Source organism: Hyperolius riggenbachi, chromosome 1, assembly GCF_040937935.1.
Source record: "Hyperolius riggenbachi isolate aHypRig1 chromosome 1, aHypRig1.pri, whole genome shotgun sequence".
NCBI lineage: Eukaryota > Metazoa > Chordata > Amphibia > Anura > Hyperoliidae > Hyperolius > Hyperolius riggenbachi.
The window spans coordinates 508,014,516-508,037,728 of NC_090646.1; the positions used below are offsets into that span (position 1 = coordinate 508,014,516).

General features: G+C 41.7%; 1 protein-coding gene across 4 annotated transcripts in view; it reads left to right on the forward strand.

Moving 5' to 3' along the window:
- LOC137524139 (transmembrane protein 132D-like) overlaps positions 1-23,213 on the forward strand; it is a 1,100,471-nt gene that overhangs the window by 1,073,690 nt on the left and 3,568 nt on the right. For all 4 annotated transcript variants that reach the window (XM_068243700.1, XM_068243709.1, XM_068243717.1 and 1 more), the window contains 3 exons: positions 4,999-5,204; positions 15,534-15,804; positions 17,734-17,925. In XM_068243700.1, coding sequence (XP_068099801.1) covers positions 4,999-5,204; positions 15,534-15,804; positions 17,734-17,925 — 669 coding nt within the window. The remainder of the gene's footprint in view (positions 1-4,998; positions 5,205-15,533; positions 15,805-17,733; positions 17,926-23,213) is intronic.

Consider the following 23,213-nt stretch of genomic DNA (forward strand, 5'->3'; position numbering starts at 1 on the left):
GAAAAAGAAATTAACAAGAATAATATGACAACTGTCTAAACCGAGTTGTCTAGAACATATCTCTTAAATGTCCATAAAGTAATAACATAAACCACTATGGACGCATATTTTCTCTAGATGTTTCTAGTTGTTAAGTTATTTATTTTGGATTTATATAGCACTGACATCTACAGTAGCACTTTACACGGTTTACAGTCCTGTAACTATCTGTCTCTCAGAGGGGACTCACACTCTCACCATAGTTATATGACCCTATAAATTAACATATGTTTTTTGGAATGTGGATTGAAACAGGCGTGCCCAGAGGAACTTCCCACAAAGACAAGGAGAACATACAAACTATATGCTGATAATGTCTTGGCCCAGACATTTACCTTCCTGCTTTCATGGAAGCACACAGATTGTTAACATCCCATGCTTTCAAATGAGCTTATCTGCCATCTCTGCCATGGCAATCATGTGACATAGGGGAGAGAGCAAATAAGAACTTGTGATTAGACACAGATGAGGGGGGATTAAACAGGCTAAACTCTCTAAATACATTCAGGGTGCATTTCTCGATGTTTTCCTTCTGTCCTGTGCAAGAGCTCAGGTCCACTTTAAGAAGATTCCTCTCCTCTCAAATCCTGTGTGTGTTCCAGGGTAATGGATTCGGAGACAAGAAGGAAGTGATTTTTTGCCAACAGAGACCAAGTATTAGAAGACATGATCATTGCGCTATCCCTTTACTATTCTGTCCAAATCTAAAGTTAAAGTTGTATTCTTTAAAGAGACTCCGTAACAAAAATTGCATCCTGTTTTTTATCATCCTACAGGTTCCAAAAGCTATTCTAATGTGTTCTGGCTTACTGCAGAATTTTGTACTATCACAGTCTCTGTAATAAATCAACTTATCTCTCTCTTGTCAGACTTGTCAGCCTGTGTCTGGAAGGCTGCCAAGTTCTTCACTGTTGTGGTTCTGCTATGAACTCCCCCTTCCAGGCCCCTCTATGCACACTGCCTGTGTGTTATTTAGATTAGAGCAGCTTCTCTCTTCTCTCTTATCTTTTACAAGCTGGATAAATCGTCCTCTGAGCTGGCTGGGCTTTCACATAGTGAGGAATTACAGACAAGGGCAAAGCTGTTTGCAGGAAGAAAAGAGCAGCCTGAAACTTCAGTGCATGAGAGATGCAGGGGGAAAGAAACACACAAATGATCTCTTGAGATTCAAAAGGAAGGCTGTATACAGCCTGCTTGTGTATGGATGTATTTTCTATGTGTGGACATACTGTACATCAACCTACTTCCTGTTTTGGTGGCCATTTTGTTTGTTTATAAACAAACTTTTTAAAACTGTTTTTAACCACTTTTAATGCGGCGGGGAGCGGCGAAATTGTGACAGAGGGTAATAGGAGATGTCCCCTAACGCACTGGTATGTTTACTTTTGTGTGATTTTAACAATACAGATTCTCTTTAAGCAGCAAAGTCTTGTAACTAATGCTGAGAGTCCTGACAGGTTTACTTTTGGATGCCATAGATGCTTTGGAAACAAATAATGACTGTGTGTTGAAATAGATGTGTATAACATCTATCAATAGAAGGATATATGGTGATGAAAAACCTATTGTACTTTAGAAAGTAATTTATGCTTCATCTTTCATCACTCGTGCTATTTATTATCATGGCAGCATGGTTGGTGTGCTTTGAAGATAAGTGTCTGTTATAACAGAATTGAAAAGGTATTCGGAGACTGCAGATGAGCTGGCGTTTTGTGTGTCACCATTCTGATGGAGAATTTTAGGATGCAAAGCCAAACCAAAGAAAGCGAAAAACAGGCTCATTCCAAAGTGTGACACACCACAGTGTGGCCTCAGTAGAGACAAGCGTTCTTGTGTGTGTGCGTGGTTATTTATTTATTTTAATTGATATAGGACCAGCACTGTCCATGGAGGAGTTGTATAACATTATGCAAGCATTATAGAACTGAACATTCTTGAAACCATACATACATAAATATCTTTTTCTTTTATCTCAAAAGCGGTATTGCCTACAACAATCATTATTTTCCCCTTGCGCCATTAGTGCCCTGTCCTGTGTACATCCTGTAGATTTTAACTACTCGCATGCAGACTTGCCGCTCTCGTCATTCTGGCACCACTGCAGTTCGCACGCTCAGCTGACCTGACCACTGCTAAGCTCAGCAAGTCCGTTCATTGGTTCCTGAACAAATTCTGTGAAAAAGCCACTTGAGATGCCGGGTAGTGAAATGGCTAGCATATAGCTTGTTGTTTATTTATTTTTAAAGGGAACCTGAAGCGAGAGGTATTCAGAGACTGCCACTTTAATTCCTTTTAAGCAATACCAGTTGCCTGGCTGTCAAACTGAACCTTTGCCCCTAAGGGCTCGTTTCCACTAGTAGACGCACGCCGGCACTGAGCGGGTGGGCAGGATCGCAGGCGAATCCCATGAGCCGTGCCATGCACGGCTATGGGATTTGCATCCTCCGCCGCAAACTCTGCGGGGGGTTTCGGCCGAATCGCTCCCGCAAGCGATTCGGCCGCGGCGTCGTTATCCTCTATGGCAGAGTTTCCCCGTGCGATTCATGTGCGGGAAAACTCTGCGGAATCGCAGTGGAAACCGCAATAGTGGAAACGGGGCCTTATACTTTTAGCCATAGGGCTTGATTCACAAAGCGGTGCAAAGTGTTTGCACGCCTGTGAAAAGCCCTTTATCACGCCTAAACTCAGTTTAGGCGTGATAAGAAGAAACTCGCGCGATCTCCCGCGCGCAAAGTTTTGCGCGCGTAGCGCACCGCGCTGCGCGCACAGTGTACCATGCTTCGCGCGCAGCGTCCATTGAGCCCTATGGGACTTTGCGCGCGGGAATTCGCGCGAAGAGCAGCACAAATCGGTGATAACTCAGCTTTGCACGGCTTATCACGCCTAAAGTCTTTTAGGCGTGATAACTGAGTTATCACCGCTTTGTGAATCAGGGCCATAGACTCTGAACAAGCATGATGCAGCAGAGGAGGTGTTTCTGACATCTTTGTCAAATCTGACAAGATTAGCTGCATGCTTGTTTCTGGTGTGATTCAGACTCTGCTGCAGCCAAATAGACTAGCAGGGCTGCCAGGCAACAGGTATTGTTTAAAAGGAAATAAATAAGGCAGCATCCGTATACTTCTCGCTTCAGGTTATTACTTTAATCGCTTTGGGATTGCCACTAGTTAAAACTAAGCCACACTTGTGGCTGTCTAAGCCTTATGCGGTTTAGTTTAACGCCGCCCGTGCACAGGACACGATCATGTGTTCCTACTGGCACAAAACTCAGTTGTCTAAAGACCGCTGAGCTCCATACCTCAGTCAGGAGCTGATTTCATTGGCTCCTGATCCCCTAATTACTGTGTGAGCCAATCACAGTGATCAAGAAGTAAACAATGAAAAAAAAGGCTCTGGTCCTTAACCACTTTACCCTCAGCTGTGTGGATATCTCCGTACCCTTTTCCATCCTTTCACTCCCAGGGACGGAGATATCCGCACCTGCCGCGCTCCCGCCGCTGCCTGTGCTTTTGCTTGCTCATGCGCGCTCCCGCTCTCGTGCACGCCACCGCCCACTCGCCCAGAGATCAATGAACGGGGAAAAATGTTCCTGTTCGTTGATCTAAGCCCCCGCAATGATCAGCTGCTTCTATGAGAAGCAGCGATCATTGTAAAAAAAAAAAAAAACGTTTCCCAGCCTCATAACACTTCCTGCAAGCGTACTTCCTGTACGCTTGCAGGTCACATAAACAAAAAGTTACTGTGGCCATCTTGTGGCCAAATAGTAAAACTACACCCTAAAGCATTTTTCATATACAAATACAATAGTTTTACACAAAAAATTAACTCATTACCTCCTACACTCCCCAATTTTTTTTTCTTTTTGTAATAAAAAAAAAATTACAATAAAATAAAATGCATAAATAGTTACCTTAGGGACTGAACTTTTTAAATATTTATGTCAAGAGGTTATAACACTGTTACTTTATAAACTATGGGCTTGTAATTAGGGATGGACACAAAACTGAAAAACATGCACCTTTATTTCCAAATAAAATATTGGCGCCAAACATTGTGATACGGACATAATTTAAACGGTTTTATAACTGAGACAAATGGGCAAACAAATTTCATGGGTTTTAATTACAGTAGCATGCATCATTTAAAAACTATAATGGCCGAAAACTGAAAAGTAATGATTTTTTTCCCAAATGTTTTCCTATTTTCCCATTAAAACACATTTAGAATAAAATAATTCTTGGCATAATGTCCCACCTAAAGAAAGCCTAATTGGTGGCAGAAAAAACAAGATATAGTTCATTTCATTGCGATAAGTAATAATAAAGTTATAGACGAATGAATGGAAGGAGCGCTGAAAGGTGAAGATTGCTCTGGTGCTCAAGGGGTAAAACCCCTCAGTGGTGAAGTGGTTAAAGGAAACCTAAATTGAGCGGGATGTGGATGTTTCCTTTTAAACAATACCAGTTGCCTGGCAGTCCTGCTTATCTCTCTGTCTGCAGTAGGGGCTAAATCACAAACCTGAAACAAGCATGCAGCTAATCCAGTCTGACTTCAGTTGGAGCACCTGATCTACATGCTTGTTGGGGGGCTGTGGCTAAAAGTATTAGAGACACAGGATCACCAGGAGCGTTAGGTAACTGGTATTATTTAAAAGAAAAAATCCATATCCTTCTCAGTTTAGGTTAGGTCAGAGCCTGTTAGTCCACAGTGTGATCAATAGTATGGAAAATAAAATAAAAGATGAGTCTCCATAAGTTCCTTGTTCTCAGTTGTGCCAGTAAAGTGATAAGTGATTGCTTTGTAATGAAGAGTCTAGTGACTATGATTTTCTATGCATTGGCTTTACAGCTGCAGACATCTGCAAGGATTGGGAAGAAATCACACTTTGCAGTGATGTGTGTGAAACCTACCTACAAATTTAGCAGACAGTAATTTGTTAATTTTTTCTCCTCTTTGCAGGTTTCAGACCGATGCGACTATGTGTTTGTAAATGGAAAGGAAATGAAAGGAAAGGTTAATGCCATTGTGAATTTCACATATCAACATTTTAAAGCCTCACTAGAAATGACAGTGTGGGTCCCACGGCTCCCTCTGCTGATAGATGTGTCTGACACTGAATTAAATCAGATCAAAGGTTGGAGGGTGCCTGTAATGACAAATAGAAGGTATGTGCTGTCTTCCTTTTCTTTATCTGTACATTTCACTAAACGGTGTAATTACTCCACGTTTCTGCTAACATACAGATTGCTAAGAGGATCTTACAAGATTTTAGTATCACTCTCCCAATCTCCAAGTGATTTTCTCTCTGGGAGTTTCATATTGAAATTCTCCCATATCAGCTTATGATAATTAAAATTAAACTACGTGCATTTTTTTTCACATTTTGTGGCCGAGCTGCCAGTATTTTAAAATCTTCTTCACTGACAATTTGGTGCCTACACACATTTATCATTCTAAATGACATCTTGCATATTTACTGTTTACTATATTATGGTCATGATATGTATTACAAACATCATTTTTTAAGGGGAACCTTAAAGAGACACTGAAATCTCTTTTTTTACCTTATTTTCTTATAAAGCCCTCTTAAGCATTAAATTCTAAGCACATTCGCTGCATTCCTGTGGCAGAACGAGTAATTTATTGCCAAGAAATAGCCCTGCAAAGTTCCAGGGCTCGCAGACCTTCCTTCCTGGTAGAGGCAGAGCTTTGCGCAGTAGCTCTGCCTCCTCTCCAGTCAATCTCCGCCGATCTCTGCCTCTCCATGCCCCTCTCAGTCTTCTTTCACTGAGAGGGGCGGGGAGAGGTGGAGATCGGCGGAGATTGACTGGATAGGAGGCAGAGCCACTGCGCAAAGCTCTGCCTCCCTCAGGTCGCGGAACTTTGCAGGTTTATATCTGGACAATAAATCACTTGTTCTGCTGTGCGAATGTGGTGAATCCACTTAGAATTTAATGATGAAGAAAATAAGGTAAAAAAAGAGATTTCAGTGTCTCTTTAAGTGAGAGTGATATGGAGGCTGACATATCTATTTCCTTTAAAACAATACCAGTTGCCTGGATGTTATGCTGTCCTGCTGCCCTTCTACCTCTAATACGTTTAGCCATAGACCCTGAACTAGCATGCAGATCACACGTTTTTGACAAAATCTAACAAGATTAGTTGCATGCTTGTTCCAAGTATGTGATTCAGATAATGCTGCAGCCATAGAGATCAGCAGGACTGCTAGGCAGGGCCGGTTCTCTCATGAGGCAAGGTGAAACATTTTCATCAGGTGCAGAGATTACTGGGGCAGCATGTTTGTACTGTGTGTTTACACTGACAGCATGCAGTCCGAGTAGGAGGAGAAGCAAGAGGAGAGCTAGGTGAAGAGGTCATCATTGGGGAAAAGACAGCTTGTTGTGCTGTGTGAGGAGTCTGACAGTGAGTGAGGAGGGGGGAGGCAGGAAAGCAGCAGTGTGTCATTTGACTTGCACAGTAGAAGGGAGGAGGTGGCACTGCTGTCCTGACTGAGGAGGAATGGAGTGACTGAGGGTGAGCAGTTTGTTTGTCACAGACTCACAACCAGACAGTGTGCCATTGTGTTGAGCTGCAGCATGTCATGTGAGAACATTAAATGAAGCAGAGTGAATTGTCGGGTGCTGTGCGATTATTCCAAATCAGGGTGGGGTGGGGGGGTTCATCCTCAAAAATTTGCCTTAGGAAGCATAAATAGGAACTTTACAGAACACAAGCTAATAAATAACATTTGGGGAAAAAAAGTGAATTGCCTATGGGCCCTGGGCCCATATGCAATTATCTTTTTCTCCTGAGTTTTCTCCTAGGTAATATTTTCAAATTTATGAATAAAATTTATTTTAAACCACCAGCAAGCAGAAAAAACTCAGAATAATTTTGATAGCACCATTTTCTCCAACTTTATGGTACTTTTTCAACTACAAGTGCTCAAGAGTTTTTTTAAATAGAAGATGAAAAATTATCTACTAGGAGAAAACTCAGGAGAAAAAGATAATTGCATATGGGCCCTGGGCTCTTATTCAATTCACTTTTTCTCCTTAGTTTTCTCCTAGGTGATATTTTCACAACTTGTTAATAAAATGCTATTAAAGCCACTACCAAGCAAGAAAATATTTAAAATATTTTTATGGTACTTTTTTACCTAATTTTTGATTTTTTTTTCAATTGCAGAGCACTACAAGTTATTTTAAACAGGGGATGAAAAATGTTCTCTTAGGAGAAAAGTTAGGAGAAAAAAATGAATTGGCCCATATGCAATTCACTTTTTCTCCTGACTTTTTTCCTTGGTGATATTTTCAAACCTTGTCATAAAATGCCTTTTTAAACCACCAGCAAGCAAGAAAATATTCAAAATCATTTTGGTAGTACTTTTTCATAAACTTGTAGGTACTTTTCAATTATAAATTGCTGAAAATTATCTTAGAGAGTAGGGATGCTCGGAAAATTCCGTGATTCCGGCCGGAATTAGGTTAATTCCGATAGTCAATCGGAATTCCTATACCTCTCAAACGGAATTCCGCGGAAATTTTATAATTCCGACGGAATAGCACAAAAATCTCAATCTCTCTCTCTCTCTCTCTCTCTTCCTTCTTTCCTTCCTTCCTTTCCTTCCATATATATATCATGCAGTAGGGAATTGCAGATTTTCAAAACAGCTTATATACCATAGCTGGGATTTGAACCAAGGACCTAGTGTATAGTAGGTATCTGTCTTAACCTCTAGACCATGACCCACACTACACGTTAAAGCTGGCGGTAGCATAAACCATACTTCCATTATGATCAATTCGATAGAAAAAGTAGCATGATTAAGGATTTGTACTTTTTGAAAAGCATGCCTATAGACCATAGCTGGGATTTGAACCAAGGACCTAGTGTATAGTAGGTATCTGTCTTAACCTCTAGACCATGACCCACACTACACGTTAAAGCTGGCGGTAGCATAAACCATACTTCCATTATGATCAATTCGATAGAAAAAGTAGCATGATTAAGGATTTGTACTTTTTGAAAAGCATGCCTATAGACCATAGCTGGGATTTGAACCAAGGACCTAGTGTATAGTAGGTATCTGTCTTAACCTCTAGACCATGACCCACACTACATGTTAAAGCTGGCGGTAGCATAAACCATACTTCCATTATGATCAATTCGATAGAAAAAGTAGCATGATTAAGGATTTGTACTTTTTGAAAAGCATGCCTATAGACCATAGCTGGGATTTGAACCAAGGACCTAGTGTATAGTAGGTATCTGTCTTAACCTCTAGACCATGACCCACACTACATGTTAAAGCTGGCGGTAGCATAAACCATACTTCCATTATGATCAATTCGATAGAAAAAGTAGCATGATTAAGGATTTGTACTTTTTGAAAAGCATGCCTATAGACCATAGCTGGGATTTGAACCAAGGACCTAGTGTATAGTAGGTATCTGTCTTAACCTCTAGACCATGACCCACACTACATGTTAAAGCTGGCGGTAGCATAAACCATACTTCCATTATGATCAATTCGATAGAAAAAGTAGCATGATTAAGGATTTGTACTTTTTGAAAAGCATGCCTATAGACCATAGCTGGGATTTGAACCAAGGACCTAGTGTATAGTAGGTATCTGTCTTAACCTCTAGACCATGACCCACACTACATGTTAAAGCTGGCGGTAGCATAAACCATACTTCCATTATGATCAATTCGATAGAAAAAGTAGCATGATTAAGGATTTGTACTTTCTGGCTTCCATGTGGATGGGGGGTGCTGCACTGCTATTCCATATGTGGACCACCAATATTTAAAGATGTAGCTGACTGCATTTATAAGCAATACATTTTCTGTGTGGGGGGCCGGTAAGAAAGCCTTAGGGGGCCACATTCGGCCTGCGGGCCTTAGTTTGAGGACCACTGCTCTAGACCATCAACCACACTCAGGGCCAGGCTTTAGCATGTAGTGTGGTCAGAGGTGGGACAAGGTCCTTCAGCACCCAAGGCTGAGACAGCAAAGTGCGCCCCCCCATCCCTCCCACCCCAGCTGTCACACACTGATTGCTATTACACTAAGAGGTGCCCCAGGGCCCCCCCCACCCCCAACACCTTAATCTCTACTTATCTGGCTTGCAGTCGCTGCCATGTATCACCTTTTCTTATTTCTTTCTGCTTCAAACACAATTGGGAATGACAGCTGAATGAATTGTGCACCCCCTCCTACACTGCGCCCTGAGGCTGCAGCCTCTCCCTTACTAGTGGGTAAGACAGGTACCTACTACTATGCAGTGTGGGTCATGGTCTAGAGGTTAAGACAGATACCTACTACACACTAGGTCCTGGGTTCAAATCCCAGCTATGGTATATAAGCATGCTTTTCAAAAAGTACAAATCCTTAATCATGCTACTTTTTCTATCGAATTGATCATAATGGAAGTATGGTTTATGCTACCGCCAGCTTTAACATGTAGTGTGGGTCATGGTCTAGAGGTTAAGACAGATACCTACTATACACTAGGTCCTTGGTTCAAATCCCAGCTATGGTATATAGGCATGCTTTTCAAAAAGTACAAATCCTTAATCATGCTACTTTTTCTATCGAATTGATCATAATGGAAGTATGGTTTATGCTACCGCCAGCTTTAGCATGTAGTGTGGGTCATGGTCTAGAGGTTAAGACAGATACCTACTATACACTAGGTCCTTGGTTCAAATCCCAGCTATGGTCTATAGGCATGCTTTTCAAAAAGTACAAATCCTTAATCATGCTACTTTTTCTATCGAATTGATCATAATGGAAGTATGGTTTATGCTACCGCCAGCTTTAGCATGTAGTGTGGGTCATGGTCTAGAGGTTAAGACAGATACCTACTATACACTAGGTCCTTGGTTCAAATCCCAGCTATGGTATATAGGCATGCTTTTCAAAAAGTACAAATCCTTAATCATGCTACTTTTTCTATCGAATTGATCATAATGGAAGTATGGTTTATGCTACCGCCAGCTTTAACATGTAGTGTGGGTCATGGTCTAGAGGTTAAGACACATACCTACTACACACTAGGTTCTGGGTTCAAATCCCAGCTATGGTATATAAGCTGTTTTGAAAATCTGCAATTCCCTACTGCATGATATATATATGGATGGATGAGAGAGAGAGAGAGAGAGAGAGAGATTTAAAATTTTTCCGGCGGAATTCCGAATTAAACGGAATTCCGCGGAATTACCCCGGTATACCGTCGGAACGGTAACGGAATTTCTATATGACGGAATGCGGAATTGTGCCGGAAACGGAAATGGGCTATTCCGACCATGCCTGTTAGAGAGAATTTGAAAATTATCTCCTGGGCCTATACGCAATTAACTTTTTCTCCTGAGTTATTTCCTAGGAGATAATGGGCCTGATGCAAGTGTCAGACTCGCCAGTGTTAAACGCTGGTGAGTCCGATAATCAGGCGACTATAAAGTCGCCTGATCCAATTGCATTTAGCCCTAGGCAGGGTGTTAAAAAAACTTGCTTGGGTGATATTATCACCCAGCAAGTACCTTACACCCTATCCTATTGCACTTTGCATGCCTCCAGGAAGTGATGCTTCCCGGCAGACATGAGCGTTAGCTTAGACTTGCAAAAAGGTGGTCTAAACATGCTAACGCCGTCATCGCCGCAGCATCTGGGGGTCTCCTTTAATAAGGAGACCCCCAGAGCTCCCCGCCGGCCGCCGCTAGTCTGTGCAACCCCCCATGTAGCTGCAGAGATACTTGGATCATTTCCCTATTGCCGCTTAACACCCGCCGCAAGTTCCACTGTGTAATTACAGTGTATGAGTCATTGTAATTACTCTCTCTATAGCAGAGTTCCAGCAAAGCATCTTTGTATCAGCCGCCAGAGCTCCCCATTGGTTCACAGTCTGAGCCATTTTCATTGGTCCAGACTGTGAACCAATGGGGAGCCCCGGCGGCTGATTCAAAGATGCTTTTCCGGAACTCTGCTATTAGCGAGAGCAATTACAGTGACTTATACACTGTAATTACACGGCGGGGACTTGCGTCAAGATGCGGCGGGTGTTCAGCGGCGAGAGGGAAATTGCTTCCAAGTATTTTTGCAGCTATGTTGGGGGGTTGCACAGACTAGTGGCGGCCGGCGGTGAGCTCTGGGAGTCTCCTTATTAAAGGAGACTCCCAGATGCAGCGGTGGAAGATGGCGGCGGATGTTCGGCGGGTGTGCGCATGTGTGGGGAGCGAGGCCGTGGTGCTGATGGACAGCACCTCAGGGTAAAACCTTGCTCCCCATCGCCTGTTACAAGGGAGCATCGCTCAGGCTTTCACCTGAGTAATGCTCCCTAACGATCGGCCATCGCACGAGTGAAACTGGCAATAGGATTTGCCGGTAATCTTCGTGCGATGGCAAGGTGATAAGTAGCTAGCATCTGCAAGCCATTACATCACATAGCATCCATCACCTGGAATAGCATCAGGCCCATTGTAAAAATATCACCTAGGATAAAAATCAGAAGGAAAAGTCAATTGCATATGAGCCCTGGGGCCTTATGCAATTTACTTTTTCACCTGAGTTTTCTCCTAGGAGATATTTTTAAACTTGTCAATAAAATGCCTTTTAGGCCCCCAGAAGGCAAGAAAATGCTCAAAATAATTTTGTTAGTACTTTTCCCCCAACGTTTCGGTACTTTTTTAGTTGAAAAGTACTGGAAAGTTATTTAAAATCAAAGATGAAAATTTATCTCCTAGGAGAAAACTCAGGTGAAAAAGAGAATTGCATATGGCCCATGGTCTCTTAGAATGCTGTGAGACAGAAGGCTGTGTGACAAACATAGCCTAGGCTAAGCATCACTGGAAAGGCAAGGTTACTTACCAATATATAAATGCAGGGAATGTTTCTGATGCTGAAACCCGTGTAGTTAACATAAAATTTGATATCCTGAATAATATTTTACATTCTACTATATGTTATTATGGTGCCTTTTTGAGTTCTCCTCACAATCTTGGTTCTTATGCACGGCAACAGCTATGCAATACCCCTCAGGTGTCAATCATACCTCTCTTATCACCCTAGTTATGTCATAGCCTGGGCTGCACATGATTTCCTAGGCCAGGCAACTTTCAGGCGGGGAGGAGGAGGATGTACAGTCAGACTGAATATAAAGGCTTGCTATGGCTGAGTCAGTAGAGCCCTGTTTGTTAAAGCAACCAGAGATATGCCTAATATGCAGCCTTACTGCCAGACAGGCACAGAATGGCTTACTGCAATATCAGTTAGATGTGTATGCATCCTACCTAATTATACACAAGTGTCCCTGCGTCCTGTCCGTGTGTCAGTGCTTTTTCGCTACTGCGCATGTCAAGCAATGAAAGCCGTTAGGACAGGACGCAGGGCAGACAGGCGGGCAGTCGAGGAGCATACAACTAGCAGGTGGGCACGCACGCGGCGGGGGCGCGTGACCAAGAGGTGTGCGCGTGGTAAGCGGGAGCGCGCGTGACCGGCAGGTGCGTGCGCGGCAGGCGTGAGCGTGCGTGACCGCCGGGTGCATGCGTGTGCACGGCAGGCGGGAGCACGCGTGACCGGGGGGAGCGGTAATAAGAGACCTAGAGCCCCTTTTCAAACGGGCTTAGGTCACTAGCTATGATTATACAACTAATAATAGAAATTTTAAATTTAGAGGTCTCTCAGCACAGCCTGTGTGGAAAAACAGCCTGTGTGGGAAAAAAAATGCCTTTTTTGCCAGCTGTTTATAACAATTTGTGTTGGCATTGGGGAGGGGGAGGCAGAGCTGAACCATGTAGCTAGGTTACTTTTCTCTGTCACTATTCACAGAGAAATAATTTACTGTTTGTTTCTGCCCTGTGTCTACTTTATCACAGATCATATGAGAACAGCTGAGGGATTTGATCTGCAAAGAAAGACTTTTTTCCTTACTTGGTTGCTTTACACTGAGGCCCCGTTTCCACTATCGCGAATCCGCATGCGTCTTGCGTATGCGGATTCGCATAGACAATATAAGTGAATGGGCCTGTTTCCACTTATGCGTCTGCGGGAGCGTTTTATTGTGCAGAGAAAATCTGCACGGAACACCCTGCAGAATTCGCCTGCATGTGGAATGCAGGCGAATCGCACACAATGTATTTAATAGGGAAATCGCATGCGTTTTCCCCATGCATTTTTTGCCGCGAATTCGCATGCGAATTCGCATAGGTACCAATGTAAATTCACACAGGCAGTGACATGGTTAAAATCGCATATACCCTCACCTATGCGAAATCGCATGCGAAATCGCGGCAAAAAACGCATGCGGAATCGCACCCGCATGCGATTTTGCCTGCTGTGATTTGCCGGCGATTCCGCAACGCTATAGTGGAAACGGGCCCTGAAAGGCAGAGAGTGAGACACACAGGATCACACAGACAGAGCTGCAGCTGATGATTATTTACACACATTTGCAGCTATATTTTTGCTTTCTATCATTCTGAACATATTTTACTCACAGTATTAGAGCCAGTGAAGATTGTTTCTCTATGTTGGATGTACTGGACACAGTCTTCCATAGTAATGTCCACAGTGAAAACTGTTCTCTGTAAATGCCATTTTCTTCACATAAAACATGAAAAGATGAAAAAAGCCTTTGTTTTGCTACTTGCTAGTAATTACTGACAAGGTTTTGTCAGAATTGGAAGAAATCATTGTAAAGAAAATGGTGAGCTCCTGAGAGGATCTGATGGCCAGGTAAGTATCAGTAGCAGTAGAGTAGTAGAAGTAGCAGTAGAGTATATGGTATCATCCTGATTCACAACTTCTTGCAAGGTAAGTGTGTAATATTCATTTGCAGGTAAATCATGTGTTTACTTTAAATACTTTTTCTCAGTTCAGGTTCACAACCCACAGGCATATTCTAGATTTAGAAGTAGTTGATCTTACATGAATGAGTTCTCTTTAACGGCATCTTTATCAGCTGTCCAGATAAAAGCACTGCTTACGCCATCCCTAATGTAGTGATATACCTCTGAAATGCATGTGCTTGTAAGAATGACAATAATCCTGCTACAACAGGAGGAATATGATTCCAGGCCGGTAAGATTTCATCTGCCAGCTGTGACAGTTATATCTCACTGCTAGACTACACATACAAAACATAGCAGACTGATCCTTTTATGCTGGACAAACAATTATAAATCTGACTGTCCTGTAGTAAGTGAATAATCTGAGGTATGATTGTATTGATTAAAAGCTGTAAACCACACTAGTCCAAAATGAAGAACAATCAAGTTATGACAGCTTTTCACTATTCAATTTAACTGAAAATTTCTGCCATCTGTTTAATCAAACATCATTTGGTAAATTAAAGATCTAGTTTCGACTTGTGTCTTTTTTAATGCATATTGTATGGATTATATCATAGTTCTTTTCACATTTATGCATTATTCATATTGCATTACCTGGCTGACTGATTTTGCAAAACTGTTCTCGGTTCCCAGAATGCACCACTGCACAGTGCAGAAGTGGGAGCATCAGACAGTGGAGTCTATGCAGTGTCTGAGGTCTTTGTGTAATGCACATAATATGTATTCCTGTAGTCTAAAAATCAATGCATACGTGTGTCTCTGCCTTTTATCTCTAAGGCCAGGGTCACACTTGTCCATTCAAAAAACATCAGTTTTCTGCTATGGGCGGTTTTTGAATTTTCTCCTGAGTTTGCGTTTTTCCATGTGCGTTTTTTATGTGTGTTTCATGTGTTTGCATTTTTTAATCAATATTCATATTTAACATATAAAAAATCATTTTCAAACTAGTTTTTACCTTATTTGTGCAAAAACGCATGCAAAACACATTTAAAGAAAAAAAAAAAAAGCTTTGCATACAGAACGCAATGCATATAGTACACAGAAAGAATGACCTTGTTGAGCAATTTAAAAACATATCTAAAACGCATTTAAAAACCCACACCAATCCGTTTTTTGTGCGGTCCACAGACTATTATTATGTGCGTTTTTGCATGCAATTCAAATAAGTGTGACCCTGGCCTAAGTAGCAGAGGGAAGAGGTGACCAGCTCAGTGCAGTTCACTAGTTGAAAATGGCCACATGTGCCTTAGCAGATGGCAGTTTTCTGAGGGAAGACAGGAAATCCTGAAATTAAACTTTCCAGCGTTCGGGACATCAATCTACTGTATGTGGCAGCAAGCTGAGAGAATTGTCATGGGCAATGTTAACTACGCCAATAAACCCTGCCCACACACATACAGGTATCTGCCACCACATGGTTTTTAATGGAAACATGACCAGCATTACAGTTCAGCAAAGCAATGTTGCTTTTAAGTCTTTAAGGCTTAGTGGTGCTACAGAGCTACAAACACTTGTTTTATTGTTGTCATGTTATGACTTGAAAAAGGTGAAGAGCCACTCGTACTTCATATTATCATAGGTGTTCTAAGGAATAGGAATTTGTGTAAATGTAGTTTATTTTATGTTTTTCTTCTCTTTCAGGCCTGCTAGGGACAGTGAAGATGATGATGACGATGACAAAAAGGGCAGAGGTTGTACATTACAGTATCAACATGCTTTACTGCGAGTCCTCACCCAATTCATAGCAGAATCCCCCAACATTGCTGGACAACTTAATTACCTTCTTGGGTCTGACTGGCAGGTGGACATCACTGATCTGATTACTGAATTTATTCAAATGGATGATCCAAAAGTTCTCAGACTCCAAGGCCAGCTTTTGATTGGTCAAGAAGCTGGTATGACCACATTACAGGTAAGGCATAGATGCAATCATGATCCCACACTTATAAATGTCATACCAATATGCATACCAACTTAAAGGACAACTGAAGTGAGAAGAATATAGAGGCCGTTATATTTATTTCCTTTTAAACAATACTAATTGCCTGGCTATGTTGCTGATCTATTTGGCTGCAGTAGTGTCTGAATCACACCAGAAACAAGCATGCAGATAATCTTGTCAGATCTGACAATGTCAGAAACACCTGATCTGCTGAATGCTTGTTCCGGGTCTATGGTTCAAAGTTTTGGAGGCCAAGGTTCAGCAGGTTAGCCAGGCATCTAGTAATGTTTAAAAGGAAATAAATATGTCAGCCTCCTTATCCCTCCTGCTTCAGTTGTCCTTTAAAGGACCACTACTGCAAAACATTTCATTTTTAAGCATCCCCATATTAGTTACATCAATAATATAGAAGCTTCAGAGTAATTATTTTCATTTTTTAGCAAGTACCTTTATTAAATATTGACATATCACTATAGCCTGTAACATCAGCCTCTGCACTAAATGCTGATGGACTTCTTCAACTAGAAAGTCAGCATAAGGGAGGCCTTGACAGGTAAACTAAATAACAGATAGTTTAGTCCTTTTCCCGTCTCCCGCCTGGCTTCTGTAACTGCCAAGCCTGTGACAACTCGCGCTGTAACCTGTCCAGCGCAGTCACTTCAAAAGCCCCTGCACTCAGCCTTGGAAGTTACGGAGAGAAATACAGAAATAGTAAAATCATAGGTTTAGAGCAGTTCATTTTAGTACTGGATTACCTTGGAAATGTACTTAGCAACAGTACATGGGGAGGAGGGGGGGGGGGAGTCTTGGGTTGGGGTCGGGGCAGTATTAAAGTGAGTTAAGTTTTAGGGGCAGGTCAGTTGAAGGGTAAGAATACAGTTAGCATAGATATAAGATAGGGCTATGGGAGTGTACTCACACAGTGTCAGTAAAATTGCCAAGTGCAAGCAGCACACAGCAATTTTACTGGTACTTCCAATGGGTGTACAGCATGCATTGTGCAATTGGTGTTAACTGTGTTACCTGGGTAAAGCATGTGTTGATCGGGTAATGCATGTTACTCTACTCAGGGCGTAACATGCATTACCCGATGCATGGGTATCACAGGGGGGACTGCTGGATGGGTAGCGTGTAAAAAGTGGACATACAGACTTTAGTGTGTTCAAGCCTGCAGAGATTGTGATTCTGTGGGGGCGGAGGCGAGATAGGGGGGCCCAGTAGGTGTGCCCAGTATGGGGCCCAAACATTTCTAATGGCAGTCCTGACGCTACTTGTGTTACATGCATTACCTGGGTTGCACTAATTGTGCAGCACAAGCTATGTAACTGTCAGAAGTAATGGTGAAACTGCCATGTGTTTACCAACATTACATGAATACAGACCATAGTTCGGTTACTGTTAAAGAAGGGTCAGTGTAATATTAATATTCAGTATTATGCAGAATTTATACTCTAAATCAGTTTTAGGTCATTAATTATCATAGGTTAGTATTAACCTTTATATCAGCTAATAAAATTAGTGCAAAGGCCGCCTGAGAATTTGCGATTAGTGTTAGGAAAAGGAGCAGAGTAGGATAGTTTGTAGCACTATATTCTAGTTTGTATATTCTCCTGCATTTGTATGGGCTTTCGATGAGCACTCTGGTTACCTACCAAAGTCTCAAAACATGCCTAAACTGTAGTAGGGGGAGTAGACTGTGAGACTATCTGAGGTCCATTGATAAGAATTATTCAACACACTCTGTAAAAGCACTACTAAAAATGCTCAGTTACTACTTAAATGCATAACGATAACAACAATAATAACAATATAGTGTGCTGTAACAAGCTACCTTCATACTTACTAAAGCTGCTTTGATATGAAAGTAGAAATCTCCTTAAACTCTGTGCTTTTTCTTAGATACTGTCCCCTCTTTCCGATGCCATCCTAGCTGAGAAGACAGTAGTGGTTGTGGATGAAAAGGTGACTGTCACGGATTTAGGCATTCAAGTAGTGACGGGATTGTCGCTATCTCTTCAGCTCAGCACTGGAAGCAACAGAGCAATCTATGCAACCACTACAGCACATGAGCACTTCAATTCTGCAAAACAGGTATTCAGTCCTTGAAATTTAACTACCTATGTTAACCCTAAAGGTGGCCATACACTGGTCGATTGGCCATCAGATTCGACCAACAGATAGATCCCTCTCTGATCGAATCTGATCAGAGAGGGATCGTATGGCCACCTTTACAGCAAACAGATTGTGAACCGATTTCAGCCTGAAACCGTTCACAATCTGTTGTGGTGGTGCTGCTGCTGCTGCCCCCGCCCGCCCGCATACATTACCTGCTCCGCCGGCACGACTCCAGTCCCCCGGTCACCGCTGCTCTGTCTGCGCTCTGGTCTCCAGGTCCGGCATGCCTCACTTCTTCTAGCCCGGCAGGAAGTTTAAACAGTAGAGGGCGCTCTACTGTTTAAACTTCCTGCCGGGCTAGAAGAAGTGAGGCATGCCGGACCTGGAGACCAGAGCGCAGACAGAGCAGCGGTGACCGGGAGACTGCAGTCGCGCCGGCGGAGCAGGTAATGTATGCGGGCTCTATTGCGTCGGTCGTCGGGCACTCGAACGCCGCTAGCGATGCGCTCTTTACCCGCGGGCGATCGACGGTTATTTTCCGCACGGCACGATCGACGGGATCGGACGAAATGGATCGAAATTCGGCGTGTAGCGTGAACGATTGGCAGCAGATTCGATCCCAGTGATCGAATCTGCTGTCGAAACGGGCGCAAATCGGGCCAGTGTATGGCCTGCTTAAGACTGCCAGCTATATTTTTAAAAAGTTATACGCCATTGCCAGCTATGTTTGTATTGTGTTTAATAAATGTCTTGCCCTAATCTGCATGTACCAAAGTCCACAATAGTTATGCATCCTGATTACTAGGGCTAATAGAAGACTTACAATTGGGGAATAGTAAGAAACTTTTAGTTAGATTACTGTTTTTCTATGCCAAGAAAACTATCTCCATGGAATGTAAAAAAAAAAAAAAAAAAACCTCTGAGCCTCCTTTGATCCTCTGGAAACACCCGGTTAATGCTGCTCTTCCTTTTTATCAGCTAACCTGGTTGGCCCGAGGTGCGAGTTCTAAATATTCTAAAGTTTGGGGCCCTTGGTTGAAGAATATTGAATTGGCTATCGTTAACTTGGAAGTTACACCTAATATTATTGATTCCCTCTGATGGGGTAATTCTATCTGTATTTTGGTTTACTGACCGATACAGGGCAAATACAAATATTGTGGTACATTTCTCTGTGCTAAGGTTGTTTATACAATTCTATATGCTTCTATGGCCTGCACTATACGATTATAAGGATACTCTGTATATCTCCCAATGTAGAAAAAGGCACTCCACAGGCTTCAAACTTGCGTTTGTTGTTTATTGAGCAAGACACACTACATGTTACGAGTCAACTGACCCTTCCTCAAGTGTGAGGAAGGAAGGGTCAGTTGACTCGTAACATGTAGTGTGTCTTGCTCAATAAACAACAAACGCAAGTTTGAAGCCTGTGGAGTGCCTTTTTCTACATTGGTGGAGTACGTGTTTGGCAGGAGTGGTGGACCTGCAGAAAAAGAGCACCGGCAATCGCTACCTACATCAGGTTAGCTGTATCTGAGAACCAAGGTGGACAGTTTATTTATTACTCTGTATATCTGTTTAATTTAACTACCTAATGTATGCCCAGTTTCTGTCATTATGTCTAGTGATGAGCGTAATGACCCAATTACAATTTTGTGAAATTTCACATAATTTGCGAAATTACGATTATGGCCGTAATTGAAATTTCACGAATTTCACGAAATGTTGTAATTATGGGTAATTTCATAATTACGTTCTTTTTTGTAATTACGATCTTACCGTAACACAAACAAATCAGAATTTCGTGTTTAAAACGCAAATTCGACCTTTCTCAAAATTGCTTCCAATCCAGCGGTTCCTGATGCATTTAAAGCGACAGCACTTGCAGGTACCTTTGCATTAACAGATATTGCAAGGCCCAAAACCAAGTGTCTTAGCATGCATGACCAGTAAGTACATCTTGACCAAGAGCACCTGTCTTAGAAGTGGCTGCAGGTAAAGCTTCCTGATACATTTAAAGCAACAACATGTGCAGGGACTTTTGCATTATAAGATATTGCAAGGCCCAAAACCAAGTGTCTCAACATGACCGCTAAGTGCACCATGGCAAAGAGCACCTGTCTTAGAAGTGGCTACAGATAGAGCCTCCTGATACATTTAAAGTGACAGCCTGTGCAGGGGCCTTTGCATTATCAGAAATTGCAATCAGTAATTGCAATCAATGAGTGACTTTCCTGAGTTTAGTCATTACCTAAATGTGCATAATTACTATTAGAAATGAAATTACGTTAATTTTCATAACTAAAATAACTTTGTTTCTATAGAAAACATGAAATTACTAAGTTTCGCGTTAAAACACCAATTAGTGACGAAACACGAAATTACAAAACCAAAATTTCGCTTACGGAATTCCAAATTATGGTTTGTATGGCAATTCGAATTTGTGTTGTAGTGGCAAAATTTGCATCCGTAATTATAGAAACGACAAATTTCAAAAATTTCGGCTCAGCATTATTTATGTCATTGAGCTGTCAGTTGCTTGTTGACTGTTTGTTTTCTATGTTTAAAATCAATAAAAAGATGTTAAAAAAATGTCCACAATAGTCAGTAGGAATGACATTGAGGTGCAAATAAATTTGAGATGATTGAGAATAAGGCTAATTATTATTATATACTATAAAAACAAGGAAAAAACAAGGAACACCAAGAGCCCCAATAGTGTAATATGTACTGGTAAATGGTTACTAGATAGAGTAAATATTAATACTCACAAACCAGGGTTACCATTAGGCAACCACTGTAAAGGCAGGTGGGGAGATTTTCCTGACCCCACTCAGGAATAAGAAGTCGCTCTCTGTAGATGAGAAAAAGGGGGTTCAACCCTCCACCCAGGGTGGACTCAATATTATGCAGGAGAACAGAGGCGCCAAAAGGATAAAAGGAAGCTAAATGAGCTTAAAAACCAAATTCTTGGTAAATAGAGGAGGTAGTGGTGGACTTACCTCCTCCAAGTAGACACACAACGACTGTAGTAAACACAGTCAATATATTTTATTTATGAACTCCAAATATGCAACGCGTTTCGCAGGTTTGATCCCGCTTCATCAGGCAATAACAACGGAGCAATAGCATATGTGGTCAGTAGAAGAGCCAGGCACCTCTGGCCTGGCTCCGTTGTTATTGCCTGATGAAGCGGGATCAAACCTGCGAAACGCGTTGCATATTTGGAGTTCATAAATAAAATATATTGACTGTGTTTACTACAGTCGTTGTGTGTCTACTTGGAGGAGGTAAGTCCACCACTACCTCCTCTATTTACCAAGAATTTGGTTTTTAAGCTCATTTAGCTTCCTTTTATCCTTTTGGCGCCTCTGTTCTCCTGCATATTATTATATACTGTACAATTATGATAATTATTATGAAATTCTATTGTTAAATGGACGAATCAAATCTTGCAGTGAAAGCATTTAATTGGTCCATGTTAAGCACTTGACCTCCAAGGGTTTTTTAAAAATAATGAAAATGTATTTCATTTTTCTATGGGAAGGTGTAAAATAGGGTATTTGGATGTGTTTTTACTTTTTGGCCACAAGATGGAGATACAGAGTTAGTGTGTTCTAAAAATAGAAACAGAACCAAGTGTTTATTATTTGTTTACTTTTGTGTAAACACAGGGGCGTAGATACTCTATCTGGTGGTGGTCAAATATTGCTGTAGAATTATTCCTGTAATATTTGCATAATTTTGTATCAACTTAGAATTATTTGCATATTTCAAGCAAATCAGAAAGTTGGCACTGAGCTAAAGCCTTTTACTAAACACCTATTAGACGTTGGTGGCACAGGAATATGGGGACACAAAAAGATCTGTGGGCAATCTAAGAGGTTGATTCACTAAGCTGCGCTTTAATGACAGCAGAGACCGTTATAATTCCCTGTGCACGCTATGCAGTCATAGCGTACGCAGTTAAATTACGTTTGGCTTAAATAGTTTAAAGAGCGCTTTGTTATACTTCACGAGCGCTCCACTGAACCTTCCCAGAGCCCGGCGGGTCCATTACCTTCAAAGTACGATATTCCTGCATTTTGATTAGCCCAATAGCCTGAGTGTCACTTGATCCTCTATTGCTATGCTACTGTGCAGAAGTGATGTCATTGACCTTTGGTTACCTGTACTGGGGAGGATACCTCTGGATACCTACACTGGAGGGAAACCTCTGTCCTATTATTGGGGGCAAGTAGCTACCTTTTAGTACTGGTGGGGTGCGGGGCAAATTTCAGTGTTTGCCATGGGCGCTATATTTCCCAGGTATGCCCCAGCCATTATGTATATGTAGCAGCAATGTATACACTCATACACCTGAACATGTGTAGCTGCAGCCTTGTCTGACAGTAATGAGCAATGCTCCATAAACAAGAAAAGAGCATCTGCATTGAGGTATAGCAAACACCAAAGCGACCAGGTGGCTTGCAAATGATCAAAGGGTTTATTTATGACATCCAAAAACACATATTAAGAGCAATTAAAACACACACACAAAATTAAGGCACCAACGGGGTACAAGAGAAAATCAATGTCATATTATATATATCCTTAATTGCTGTATGCAGCTTGCACAGTAACAGGCATTTCACATATTGATAACAAATAATAATTTATCCTGCAATGATAGAACAACCTAATAGGGAATTAATATTTCCAGATAAAAATATGAAAAAACTAACCTAGAATCCAGCACCAAACAAACCAATACTGATCTGACACCTGTATTGAATGAAAAATCATGAATAATGCTGTAAGCGGTCAGTGCTAGAGAAGATCGCACAATAAGGTAGGGAGAAAAGATTGAGTGAAGAAATTAAGAAAAAAAATGTTCTTAAGATGCGAATTTATTCAATCCGCTACTGAGATTTTTTATTCCTATGATTTTTCTCAAAATTATTATTGCTTTATGCGGCCAGCGCTTTATTCCATAATGCAAAATCACAGAGTAGCTTAAAGAGAGTCTGAAGCCTTAAAAAATATCTCTGTTTACTTGCCAGTTTTCTTAAGCAATAAGATCATAGCTGAAGTGCTGCATTCTCATGGCAGAATGATGTATTTATACCTCCCAAATACCGGGGCAAAATTCCACAACTTTCCAGGCCATGGATTTTGCTGCCCGTGGGAGGCAGAGCTTTGCGCTGTAGCTCTGCCGCTGCTGGAGTCAATCTCCACAGATCTCTGCCTCTCCCTGCCCCTCTCAGTGAAAGAAGACTGAGAGG